General features: G+C 34.3%; 2 protein-coding genes across 2 annotated transcripts in view; both read left to right on the top strand.

The window, feature by feature from the left end:
- LOC129949726 (tetraspanin-6-like) overlaps positions 1–12,709 on the top strand; it is a 332,660-nt gene that overhangs the window by 175,380 nt on the left and 144,571 nt on the right. The window lies entirely within an intron of this gene.
- On the top strand, positions 4,796–7,872 carry LOC129949713 (ATP-dependent RNA helicase DHX33). Its single transcript, XM_056061341.1, has 5 exons — positions 4,796–5,966; positions 6,033–6,108; positions 6,187–6,573; positions 6,653–7,048; positions 7,109–7,872. The coding sequence occupies exons 1-5, from the start codon at positions 4,972–4,974 to the stop codon at positions 7,508–7,510; spliced, it is 2,256 nt and encodes a 751-aa protein (XP_055917316.1). The 5' UTR covers positions 4,796–4,971; the 3' UTR covers positions 7,511–7,872.

Genomic DNA, 12,709 nt, shown 5'->3' with positions numbered 1-12,709 from the left:
TCGGTTTTTTAAAGGTATGAATTATCTTCATGTATACGAAAAGCGAAAGAAAGTGTTACACAAAGTTAAAAGGCATTTTACATTGACTTTTAATTGATCAATTAATTGAAATGAAATTCTAGGTCTAGGCCGACATACAAATAATATGTATACAATTTTTTTAATGTTTCCCACACATCTTTATACAAAACATATACATTGATTGAAAATTAAAAAAAAAAAAACAGGTGAACTTTTTGAGGTATTTCCTTTCAAAATCTGCAAGATGTATTTTTATTTCTTATGATTTGTGTTAAGGTAGGAATTTAAATGCATTCGTGCGAATCCGTTAAAAGACATAACAATTAGGATTCAACAACGGTTGATAAGTTGTATGTATAAATCTTTAACGATTTTTTTTATTAAATTCAACAACCCTTTCACAATTTTTAATGCAACCCTTCACAAAATTTGCTTTGTATAGCATTAAATATCCCGCTCTAGTAATTGTCAATAATGAAGTTTCAATATGCTATCCGCCATTAACAAAAAATCACTTTAAATAGATTTAATCGGTTCCAAAGAGCAATTGGGGTTCTATTTCTGTATTTTGGCCTTGAGCCCAAGTAATTGTCAAATCCTTAAATTATTAATTCAAAAATCAATGTTTCTTGAAATCTGCGCAAAACTATTAAATAGAGCTTTACACATATCTTGACATCCTTATTTATTAACTCGAATTTTATTTACGGCGTAAAGTTTTTCCGAAATTTGTAATATTGAAAAGTTTATTTATTAAGAAAATAAATAAGTATTAGATTAAGATAAAACATGGTTTAGGAGCAAAAGCCGTTTTGCCACCTTAATGACATTTTGATATTTCAAAAAAGGAGATTAAAAGAAATATTTGCACAATTTTCATAAAATATGGATGGTTTTATGAATTTGTGAATGATTTTTTATGATGATTAGTTTTATATAAAACTAAACTACGAGAAGAAAAATGCCAAAGCAGTATAAAACTCGGTTTTATCCTTTGAACATGAAGGATGACGATTTCCGGTTGAAATATGGATGTTTGAAAGAAAATATGAAAAACCTATGACAAATAGAGCTCAGCCTTTACTAAGAGAAGATTTAATAGGAGGGTATAATCCAATCGATTTGCAAGAGATGAAGATTTTGGGGTACATCTCTATTTTTTTGTGAAACCTTCCTTTATTTAAAAATTCAAGGCGATGAACAATGGATTTAGCAAGCCCACTCCTTGCGTCAAAGGGGCTGATTATACTAAAATTTCAATAACAATTTTTGCACAGATACAAGACACTAACATGTTTTTTGGCATACATATGTATGTGGACTTCATCGTTAAACAATCAAGTTGTTTGTCACGCATCGCATGTATTAACATTTATAAGTTGTAAAATGCAATAATATATACTGACTTACCATTTGACAATTATCGACATTTTTGTTTTTTTTTTTTTCATTTCTCCTTTTTTTTAATTATAATGCATTAAGTTTAGTGTCCGTGGCATGATGGTTAGTTCGTTGGACTGTCAGGCGAGAGGTCTTGATTTCGATCCCTGCTGACTGACTTTAGCGAGAAATTGACAAATTCTCCAAGAGTAATTCTTGTCATGAAAAAGTACTTTCTCAAATTAGCCGTTCGGATTCGGCATATAAACTGTAGGTCCCCTTTATCCCTGCAATTACCTGCACACAGGAATGGGTGAAATTTGTAAGTCACTAGTCCTAATTTATTTTTATTTAACTGTACAAATCAGCCGGGGTTGCTTACATTTATATTGTAACCAGAGTTTAAGATCGGTATTTTTTTTAGTAAAATATTTTACATAAGGATGGCGTAAAATATTTAGTAAATAAGTATTTGTTAGACATGGTACTTTTCCTGTCTGTCGATTTGTCTTGCTTAGAAGGTTTGTAGATTTTCTTGTTTTGTTAAAAAAGTTGTCAATTGAATTATTTTTAAAAAAATTAAAAGGATGAATGAAATTGATTTGAAGTCAATACCTTCTATTGTTCTCGTGATATCGAGAATCGAACATAATTTTTTTCCAATTGCTCGTACTGTTTTTGTAGATTCTATTTTTTTTTTTACAAAAAAATTAACTGTTTAATTTTTGTCAAAAATTCACTGAATGTCGAAAACAATATTTCATGTCAGATAAAATAAGTTTCAAACTAATATTTTTAATATTTGAAAAAACATTTGAGTCGAAAATCAATTTTTACGAACATTTATTTATTTATTTGTAGGTTTTTATTTTTTTTAAGAAATCTGTCAATTCGGTTTTTCAAAAAATGTATCGAATATTCAAAGCAATATTTATCATAAGAAAAAATTAGATTTAAGTCAAAGTTTTGAAAGGATATTTAAGTCGACATATCTTTTTTCTTCAGTTTTTTTTAAATTTATAAAAAAAAAACTATTAATTGGATATTTTTTAAATATAATTGTTTGTCTAGGGTTAACCAAAATGCTGATCTTTATAAACTGCTATGGTAAAAAAAACCCTGGTTTCTTGAGAACCTTTTTTTTAATTAATTTGTATTATTTTTTCTTAAGCCCATCTTAAAGCTATACAAAAATTCATAAGACTAGCCTAATTAACCATAACTTACAACTAACTTTCTGGTCCCATACAGACACTCTAATTCAAACTATAACACTTAATACTAATGGCTTTCTGCCCTAAGATCTATTTATTTTCAATTTAAATTTTATTTATTTTTGTATTTATTAGAAAATTTGAAAAAAAAACTAATATCAAGATCCTTTTTTATGTTTACTTAAAAGTACTTAAAATAAGGTCCATAATATAAAACTTAAAGCTAACTAAAACTAACTATTCTACCTATTAACTACTTAAAGCTAGAACAACGACAGCAGCAAATCTAACTTTCTATCGCTTTTTGTTTTTCAGATTTTGATTTCTTTTATTTTTTTTGTATTCCATGTTATTTTTTTGTCTTTTTTTGTTTGTATTTTTTTGTGTATATTTTTATTATTTTTTGTGTGTGTTTTTTTTTTGTGCCACCATTCCTAATCTACTTAAAACCAAACCCTAAACCTATAAAACAAGAATGTAAGCCGGCCAAGGCTTAAAACCCCATCCCGACTACCCACTATCAAGTGCCGATTGAAGCCACCAAAACTGGTTCTCCTGCTTCACCCTATCAATTCGGTCCCGTTCGGACACAGCCCTAATGAACCGAAGGAGCTCTGCTCCGCCTTGTGCCATGACGTCCCGATTGTACAGAAGTCGCCTATCCAAGCTTCGTCGTCTGACGTGGTAGATTAGCGGAATTGCCAATTTATCCTGTATCGGACAGCATCTATCTAAAAAGAAGAATGCCTCTAGTGGAATGAATCCGCTCAAGCGTGCACTTCCTACATAATCGTCGTTCGGATAGAACGCCCTGAAAATTAAATTGTTGATCGAAGACATAGGTGTTGCAAATGTGACCTCGAACTAGTTTTATCAAGAAATTGTCAATTCTGTTGATGCGAGCCCCGTTGTATAGGACCTCGTTGGAATAGTAGTGCACGAAAGAAGATTCGGCTGTTCGATATAATCCGGTACAGCGCCGTAAACACTGCCGCTCGAACACCCGAAACTTCACTCTGGAGTCAAGCCGACTGCTGTAAAACAGCCGTTTCGTCAGAGCGAAGGCCCTTTTTTGCATCTTTCTGCATTATTATCTGTATAACAAAATTTATTTGAAGTCGATATCTCTACTGGTTCTTGAGCTATGGACGACGAAAAAACGTCGCGAAAAACACACGCACGCACTTACATATTTCTACAAAATCTTTTATTTCTATTCTAGGACCTTGAAACGTTGAGAAATGCCAAAATTTTCAATTTGACAAATCGGACTCATTGCAATAACTTTCTAAAATTAAATATATTAATCAATTGAAATTTGTTTGTTAAGAACATTTTTGTAAGTGAAATTTAAGGCTCAATTTTATGTCCGAAAGCTTCGAAAAAAAATGTACGCACTGCATTTTCGTTCACAACAACGCTGATTACTATGAAAAGTGCAATTTTTTTGTTATGAAAGAATTTCCTTTTATTTCATCTTCTTAAATTAATTTTCAATTAAAAACTGAAGTGATAGCGTATGTGTTTAAAATAATTAGAATCTAGTAGTCTTACTGCTCTTTTCCAAACAACAACTGAATCTTATTTGCTCCTAATCTTCCAAAAATCCCCAATATTATTTTATTTTCACTTCATATAGATTTCTATAAATCCTTATAAAGAAACACAATTCCTGAAACTAGTTCTTGGTTTTATTTTAGTTCCAAGCGAGATTGAGTAGATAGAGTAGGTTCTAGGTTGTCTCCCATTATGGTTGAGTAATTCATTTAATTTTGTATTTAAATTTTCCAAAAGGCCAGTTCCACAGACAATAAAGAAACCCAAACAATTTTTTTTCACGAAAAACATTCGAAACATGTTATATGTAATTCTTTGTTTACTTATTTTCTTCTTGTATGTAGTTATTGTTTTTTCCATATTTCGTGATTTAAAAAACTATTAGATATGGTCGCAATCCTACTTTCCGTTCGTTTAACCACAAATATTTATTTTATTTCCGTTTCCTGTAAAAACAAAATTTGAATCTCACTGATTTTAAATGTTCAATTCAATTCCAACGGCATTCTTAAAAACTACGCCATCTATTGGCCAGTTCAGAAACAAAACTCGTATAATTTTATACATTTCCCATGTGTAGACCCACCGCCCGTGTGTGTCAAAAATCTAATTTTCAAAACATAACCTTAAAAGAACCCAAAAAGCTGATAATAAAAAAAATAAAAGAGTTTTATTTTTATTCGTGTCGGGTTATTTTTTAACACATTTTTTTTCAACAAAAACAACAATAAAATCCACTTTTTATTGATTGAAATGTAAATAACTAAAAGATTCAATACAAAAACAAAACAAAAACGAAATGGATTCAAAATACGCACTCATGGGAAAATCTCCATTTAAATTGAATGGAGGCAATGCCAGCTCCGCCAATTCACACAACTCGTTTGCCGTGAAAAGAAAAATCCCCCAAATAAACGGTGGCGGTGGTGCTGGTGGCAGAGGCGGAAATGGTGCTGGCGGCCTCGAAAGTCGTGGCAATGGCGAGAGTAAAGTGAAAAAACAAAAGACTAATGGGAATGATAAGAACACCTCAGCAGCAACAAATGGAGGAACATCTCCGAACGGCAATGGCAAACACCATCAGCAGCAACAGCACAATAGCAATCAACAACAACACACTCAGAAGATCTCAATTGAGAAGCAACAAAAGAGTCTTCCCGTCTATGGATGTCGAGCGAAAATAATCCAAGAAGTATGGAAGTCCGACACGATTGTGCTGATGGGCGAAACTGGGTCAGGTAAGACAACACAAATACCACAGTTCCTAATGACCGCAGGCTTTGGAAATAAGGCAATGATAGCAATCACCCAGCCACGTCGAGTCGCCGCGATAACAGTGGCCAAGCGAGTAGCCCAAGAATTGAACACAAAGTTAGGTGACACTGTGGGATTCACAGTGCGTTTTGAAGACTGCACTTCAAGTTCCACAAAAATCAAGTTCGTCACAGACGGGTCGTTGTTGCGAGAAGCCCTATCCGATAGGCTGTTAAAGAACTATTCGGTCATCATGTTGGATGAGGCTCACGAACGGACAATTAACACCGATGTGCTCTTTGGTATTGTCAAGGAGGCTCAGCGGCAACGGAAGCTGCGTTCTATGATGCCTCTCAAGGTGCTCGTTACCTCTGCCACTATGGACATTGACCATTTTGCCAAGTACTTTGGTGTTAAGGGCATGTATCTGGAGGGTAAAACTTTCCCGGTTAAAGTAATGCACACCAAGGAGACTCAGAGTGATTATTTACACGCAACATTGGTGACTTTATTTGAGATTCATAGGAGTGCGCCGGCAAAGTGAGTTGGTAGTATTTGAATGTTGAGCTAAGTGAATGAGAGTTAAATGAACATTTTTTGTTTCAGTCATGATGTGCTGGTGTTCCTAACGGGGCAGGAGGAAATCGAAGCCATGGCACAACAAATTCGAATGATTGCCAAGGTAAGTCCCAGTGGATCAGTCCTTTTCTTAAGTACCTATATTTTATACCTTTCTGTATCTTTTTGTTTTTAATTTAAGAACAACACATTGAACGCACCAAACATTCGTGTGTTTCCTCTCTACTCACAACTACCTCAAAACAAACAACTCGAATGCTTCATACCCTCGCCACCCAACTCAAGAAAAGTTATTCTAGCCACAAATATCGCTGAGACGTCGATTACAATTCCTGGCATACGTTTTGTCATTGATTGTGGTTTTGTCAAGCGTCGCATATATAATCCCGATAGTGGTTTGGATATCCTGAGAGTAGTGAGAATATCACAGGCGCAATGTTGGCAACGCTGTGGGCGTGCAGGTCGTGATGCTGAAGGTACATGCTATCGGACTTATACAAAAGAAGAAATGGAAGGATTTGAAGCAATGCCGAAACCTGAGATTCTAAGAAGTAATATTTCAGCTACGGTAAGAGAATAAAAAATGATCTTATCTTTTGGCTTTAGACTAAATGTTTTCCTGTTTTCTCGTTTTCCTTTCTTTAAAGGTTCTTCAATTACTAGCCCTTGGAATAGATTGTAAGACATTCGATTTCTTAGATAAACCCGCACCAGAAGCAGTAGATAAAGCTTATAAACAACTTCTGCTGTTAGGAGCAATAAAACCTGAGGCCAAAACTGAATTGACAACATTAGGCAAGCAAATGTCACAATTTCCCCTTGATCCCAAATTCAGTAAGCTTCTTTTGACTGCGCCATCATTTGGTTGTCTGGAGGAAATGCTCAGTTTAGTAGCTATTCTCTCTGGTGAGAATATATTCGTGTCGAGCATAGAAAAAAGAGAACAGACTGCCCTGGCGCACTCTAAATTCGAATCAAAGCAAGGTGATCATTTGATGCTGCTCAATGTATATAAAGCTTTTGAGAAGACAGAAAAAATCAAGGTAAGAAGCAGAACAGCAAACAAAATTCTCCAAGTACTTAATCTGGAATTCTCTTTTTAGCTCTGGTGCCACGATAATTTCCTCAATACAAGAAATCTCCTCTATGCCCGTGATGTTCGAAATCAATTACTCGAGATCTCACAACGTTTATCATTGGAAGTTAAAAGTTGTGGCTCAGACATGGACCAAGTTCGAAAGTGCATTTTAGCTGGGCTATTTGATAATATAGCCGAATTACAACGTGACAATTTCTATCTAACAGTCTCTGGACGCCAACGTGCCAAAATTCATCCCTCAAGTATATTACATGGAAAATATCGTCCCGCCTACATAATATTTACAGAAATTGTCTTAACCGAACGTAATTTCCTTCGACAAGTAACAGAAATCGAAGCCGAATGGATTCAAGAAGTTGTTCCTAATTATCCGCATTTAAGTAGAATAAGAAATCCCTTAAAGTAACACAAGACCCATAATTATGAATATTTATTTGAGTCTTTTCAACTTCTTTTTTCTTATTTCATTTTATTTTTAAATAAACTTTTTTTATTTAAAGTTGATGATTTGCATACAAAATATGTTATTTGTATAATTTAAATGAATATTTTAAAGCATTTTTCGTGTAAATTTTACAAAAATTTTACAAGTTTGTTTTTATGTTAATTTAAGAATTTAAAAAAAGAACTAAAGAAAAACAAAAATGAAAACAATTTATTATTGCATAAACAATAGTCAAGCGTGAACGATTTGATGGTAGATCATATCGCACACTACCTAGCGTACCTTTTTAGATTCAAATTAATTATAAAAAATAATGAAACAAACAACAAAATAAACTAATAAAAAAATGCATTGACATCATTAAAAATGTATCAACATCTAAAAAACGTTTTATTTTAATTTTTTTGAATGGTAAACAAAAGGCAGACATCGGTAGGAGCGAATTTAAGTCAAATTTTATTCGTTTTAAATTCCCAAGATGATACATTTTATTGACAACTTACTTACTTTGTAAAGGTGATGCTTCATTCCTGTGTGAACTAGGTCCCTAGGTGTAGGTAGATATCTTCAGTTGCGCACTCCAAGTTGGGTGAGGTCACTTTCTATTTGTGCCTGATCCGCGGTCTTCCTCTAGTGCGCTATCCTGTGGGCATGGTCGAAGACTTTCCGGACTGGAATATTAATTTCCATGCGCTCTACGTGACTCAGCCATCTTAGTCGTTAGACTTTTACGCTTCTGGCTAGGCCTACGTCCGCATCGCTGTACAGCCCGTACAACTCGTCGTTCAATCTGCTCTTCATACACACGGGACCGTAGATCACGCGAAGAACTTTTCTGTCGAAACCAATGGTGGATCCAGAGGGGGGCTCGTAGAGGCCATAATTCCCATACCCCTCCCTCCCGTGGGAGATAATTTGTTTGTATTTTCCTACGAACTCCCTTGAATTCAAAACTATCGTATTGTATTAATGGATTATTTTAATTTTTTTTTTTCTTATGAATGAAAACAAAATTTATATTTTTCTTCGTTGAGCTTTGTTTTTCCACAAGTACTACTTTTAACGGAGGACTGGACCAAGAACATAATATCAATCTGAAATTCAGACCTTTTCCAGTAACGCAGCACAAACTATTGACAAATGGACGATCCAGGGGGGAGCCATATGAGCCAACAAGCTTATGGAGTTGTATAAATAAAGGTTTTATCTAAAGATTTGTTAGTAATTGAACGACATTTTCCAAAAAGTGGTTTGCTGTCAGAACAACTTAAATTTTTGTTTCACTCAATTTAGAATTTGGAAAAACTTTAGTAATGCTTTCAATTATTTTCATAAAATTTGTTTTTAAGGAATAGAGCAAATATTAAGGTTCTTAAAAAGAAACCTTGAATAAGAGCTCGTCCAATTGATAATAAGTTTCTTTAAATCCTCAACGTCGCCTTCAATTCAAATACGTCTCAAAAATTCGTAATTCGTAAAAAATTTCGAACTCGAGCTTTTAGTTAAACATGACATTGCTATAGTAAATAAGTCGGAAAAGTTGGCTTCTTTCCACAAGAAAAACATTTTTCGGTATTGAAGAGTATCATAAAACAGTTATTTTTTAAGTTTTTTAAGAATCTTTAAAAAAATATAAATTTTTGTTAACAAAACTAAGCGTATCAATATCTCAGAAAGGTTTACTATGTTAAATGTAAATTTATAAGCACTCAATAACTGCACACAAAATTTAAAAATTGTATATGTAAAAATCAATTTAAAAAAAAAACGCTCTATTAATTTTCAAAAAAAAAGAAATAAGTTAATCTAGTTTATTTTTCTCTACAATTCCTAAGTTTTGTTCTACGAGTAAGCAGACTGATACTTACTTACTTACTTAAGGTGGCGCTACAGTCCTGTGTGAACTAGGGCCTCACCCAACAAACTTCTCCATCTAGCTCGGTCCCTAGCTAGATGTCTCCAGTTTCGCGCTCCAAGTTGGGTGAGGTCACCTTCCACTTGTGCGCGCCACCTGATCCGCGGTCTTCCTCTACTGCGCTGTCCTGTGGGTGCTGATTCGAAGACTTTTCGGGCCGGAGCATTGGTTTCCATGCGCTCTACGTGACCGAGCCATCTTAGTCGTTGGACTTTTACTCTTCTGGCTAAGTCTACGTCGCTGTACAGCCCGTAAAGTTCGTCGTTCCATCTTCTCCTCCACTCCCCTTCGGACCGTAGATCACACGAAGAACTTTTCTCTCGAAGCGACCCAAGGTGCTTTCATCCGCTTTTGTCATGGTCCATGCTTCTGCACCGTATAGCAGGACGGGGATGATAAGGGTCTTATATAGCAACACTTTGGTCCCTTAAGAGAAGATTTTACCACTCCATTGCTTGCTCAGTCCAAAGAAACAGCGGTTAGCAAGAGTTATTCTGCGTTTGATCTCAGCGCCGGTGTTGTTTTCTGCGTTTACAGCGGAGGCTAGGCAGACGAAGTCCTTGACTACCTCAAAGTTACGTCTGTCGATTGTGACGTTTTGACCAAAACGTCGATGTTGTATGTCCTTTCTAGACGACAGCATGTACTTTGTTTTGCCCTCATTAACCGTTAAACCCATTTTTGCCTCCTCTGCCTCAATACTCACAAAATCCCCATTGACATCACGCTGAGTTCTTCCGATTATGTCAATGTCATCAGCATATGCCAGTAATTAGACAGACTTTTGAAAGATAGTGCCTCTAGTGTTGACGTGTGAGCTCTGCACTATTCTTTCTTTTTGACATCGAAAGGTTCTGTTAAGTTGTTTCCAACCTTTATGGAGCAGCGTGAATTCTCCATGGTCATCCTGCACAAACGGACGAGTTTGGCAGGGATGCCAAAACTAGACATGGCAGACTGATAGCGATAGTAATAATAGACTCTCGAAAATTGAATTTGAAAAAACTATGTCAAAAAATCAAGACAATTCTTCATATCAGATCCTCTCTCATTATCTGGGTTTTTGAATTTTTGTAGCGTCCTTCGCAATATTAGAAATGGAATCTAGTAAAGTTTATATTATTAAGAAAAAAAGCTACGTTTCAAAAACACCAATAACCCTCTAAACTATTGTGTTTTCATTCATGCTTCTGCACCGTAAAGCACGACGGAAATGATGAGGGTCCTATATAGCAACACTTTGGTCGCTCGAGAGAGGGCTTTACTACTAAATTGCTTTCTTAGATCCCAAAAAAACATCGGTTAGAAAGAGTAATTCTTCTTTTGATCTCAACGCTGTGTTATTTTCTGTATTCTTTAATATTACGTCTGTCGAGGATGATGTTTTGACCGAGAAGTCGGTATTTTTCGCCAATAGCCTCTTATTTTTTCGAGACAAATTTTAGTTATTCAGAAAGAAATTTTCATCGGTATTTCGACCATATTCTAAATTTAGAAACTTGAACATTGTGCCCAACGGTAAATGATTCTCTCCCTCGAACATAAATGAAAGTCGAAAGTTTCTCTCGGAATTATTAAGGAACGTACAAAAAATATTAGATCATTTGCTTTTAATTTTAGTTTGAGTTTGAGAAAGAATATAACGACATTTAAAAAATCGAAGAAGAAAAAAATTCCACTGGAGATTGAAGATGGACCCATTATCTAAAGTACCCCATGAAATGTATTGATATTGAGAGTAAAATGAAATTGGCTTCAGCTCTCTTTTCATTGTGCCAAGCTTAATCAAGAATAGTGCAAAAGTATAAGCGTTTTAAAATTTAAGACCCAATAAATAAAAAGGGAAACATTCGAACACCATTCATGTTCCCAGTAAAAAGAGAGCGTTTTTTTCCTAATTAAAACTAAACAAAAAATAAATTCAAAAGCAGAACAAACTACTACACTTTTACTTTTCAAAACTTGATCTTAAAATTAAAACACGGAATAAAAAGACAACAAGTAGGCAACAACAATTTTCTTGGATAAAAGTACATTATGATTCTCCTTTCTTCAGGGGTCACAAGTTTTCAAAATTATCGACTTCAAAATCATTTAATCGCATCAGTTTTTTGAGATATATCCTTTTAAAATTCGAAAACATTTTTTTTCTTGCATTGACGAAGTTTTTATCTATAAAATTTGTGAGCATTCTGCGAAATTATAATCGCTTTCTTTAATATTTTTTTTAGAAGCTTTGAGTATCTTATTTACTTTTTTAAAAAATATTCATAAGTTGTTAGACTTCACCACTGCCACTTAAAGAAAGCTGAAGCATTAATGCTTAAATTGTTCTTAATAGAAAAATGCAAAACGATATAAAAACAATTTTGTTCTTATTACCAATTCTTAGTTTTAAGGTTTTAAATTGAAATAAATATGTATATAACAATTTTGAAAACGGGTATGTCTGAGTTTGAAAGGGCCGCATTTAGAGGTCCAGATGCCTCGGAGCAATAAAGGAGTGGAGGGCTCTCGCCCAAAATTATTTTCAAAATAAAGTAAAACTTTTTTTTCACTCGAATTTTTCAATAAATAATTTATTGTGAAACCAAGTAGATATATTTAGTATTATACAAACACATATAAATATAAACGGTAAAAAGACTTATCTGAATTTGAATTTTAGGGTTAACGAATGGAACCTTTCGAGCTTTTTTTCGCCGAAAAATCGTTGATGGTTTCGTTGAAATCCAGTTCTCAGAGTAAATCGCTTTCAATGTTCTGGAGAGAAAGCTTCTATAGAAGGTTTTGTCCAATCGCGTGGTTTGAAGCATATTTTTTTCAATTTTCATTTTTGAAAATGAGCGCTCTCCATTGCCATTTCTTACCACCAAAACCAAATACATAATTTCACAATGCAATTTTGAGGTTTGGGAATGTAGCTCTGAAATTTTGATTTTCGAGAATTTGGTAGTAAAATAGTTTCGGCGATTGATCTGTTCCATAGTTCTTTTCCTTTTTGTTTGAGTCAATCAAAGACACAAATTGAACCAACTCATTACCAAGACTAAACTCTAAATCACCCGAATACACTTTCACCAATGCTTCTGCTGCACATGCAAATTTTCAGCATCCATCTTCTCGATGTAATTCAGGAATCCAAATCTCGAAGGTACAGCTTCATAGGCATACGATCTTTCAGTAAGAGAAACGGATAGCTGGTCAATGACTGGGATGAAGGCGGATACTTTGTATTTATCCTT

This window comes from Eupeodes corollae, chromosome 3, assembly GCF_945859685.1.
Source record: "Eupeodes corollae chromosome 3, idEupCoro1.1, whole genome shotgun sequence".
NCBI classification, from domain to species: domain Eukaryota; kingdom Metazoa; phylum Arthropoda; class Insecta; order Diptera; family Syrphidae; genus Eupeodes; species Eupeodes corollae.
The sequence above is the reverse complement of the archived record's forward strand: the minus strand, read 5'-3'. Positions and strand labels throughout refer to the sequence as shown.

Coding starts and splice junctions, on each gene's coding strand:
- LOC129949713 (XM_056061341.1), top strand. CDS start 4,972: ATGGATTCAAAATACGCACTCATGGGAAAATCTCCATTTAAATTGAAT. Junction 5,967..6,032: donor CATAGGAGTGCGCCGGCAAA/GTGAGTTGGTAG, acceptor TTTTTGTTTCAG/TCATGATGTGCTGGTGTTCC. Junction 7,049..7,108: donor AGAAGACAGAAAAAATCAAG/GTAAGAAGCAGA, acceptor TTCTCTTTTTAG/CTCTGGTGCCACGATAATTT.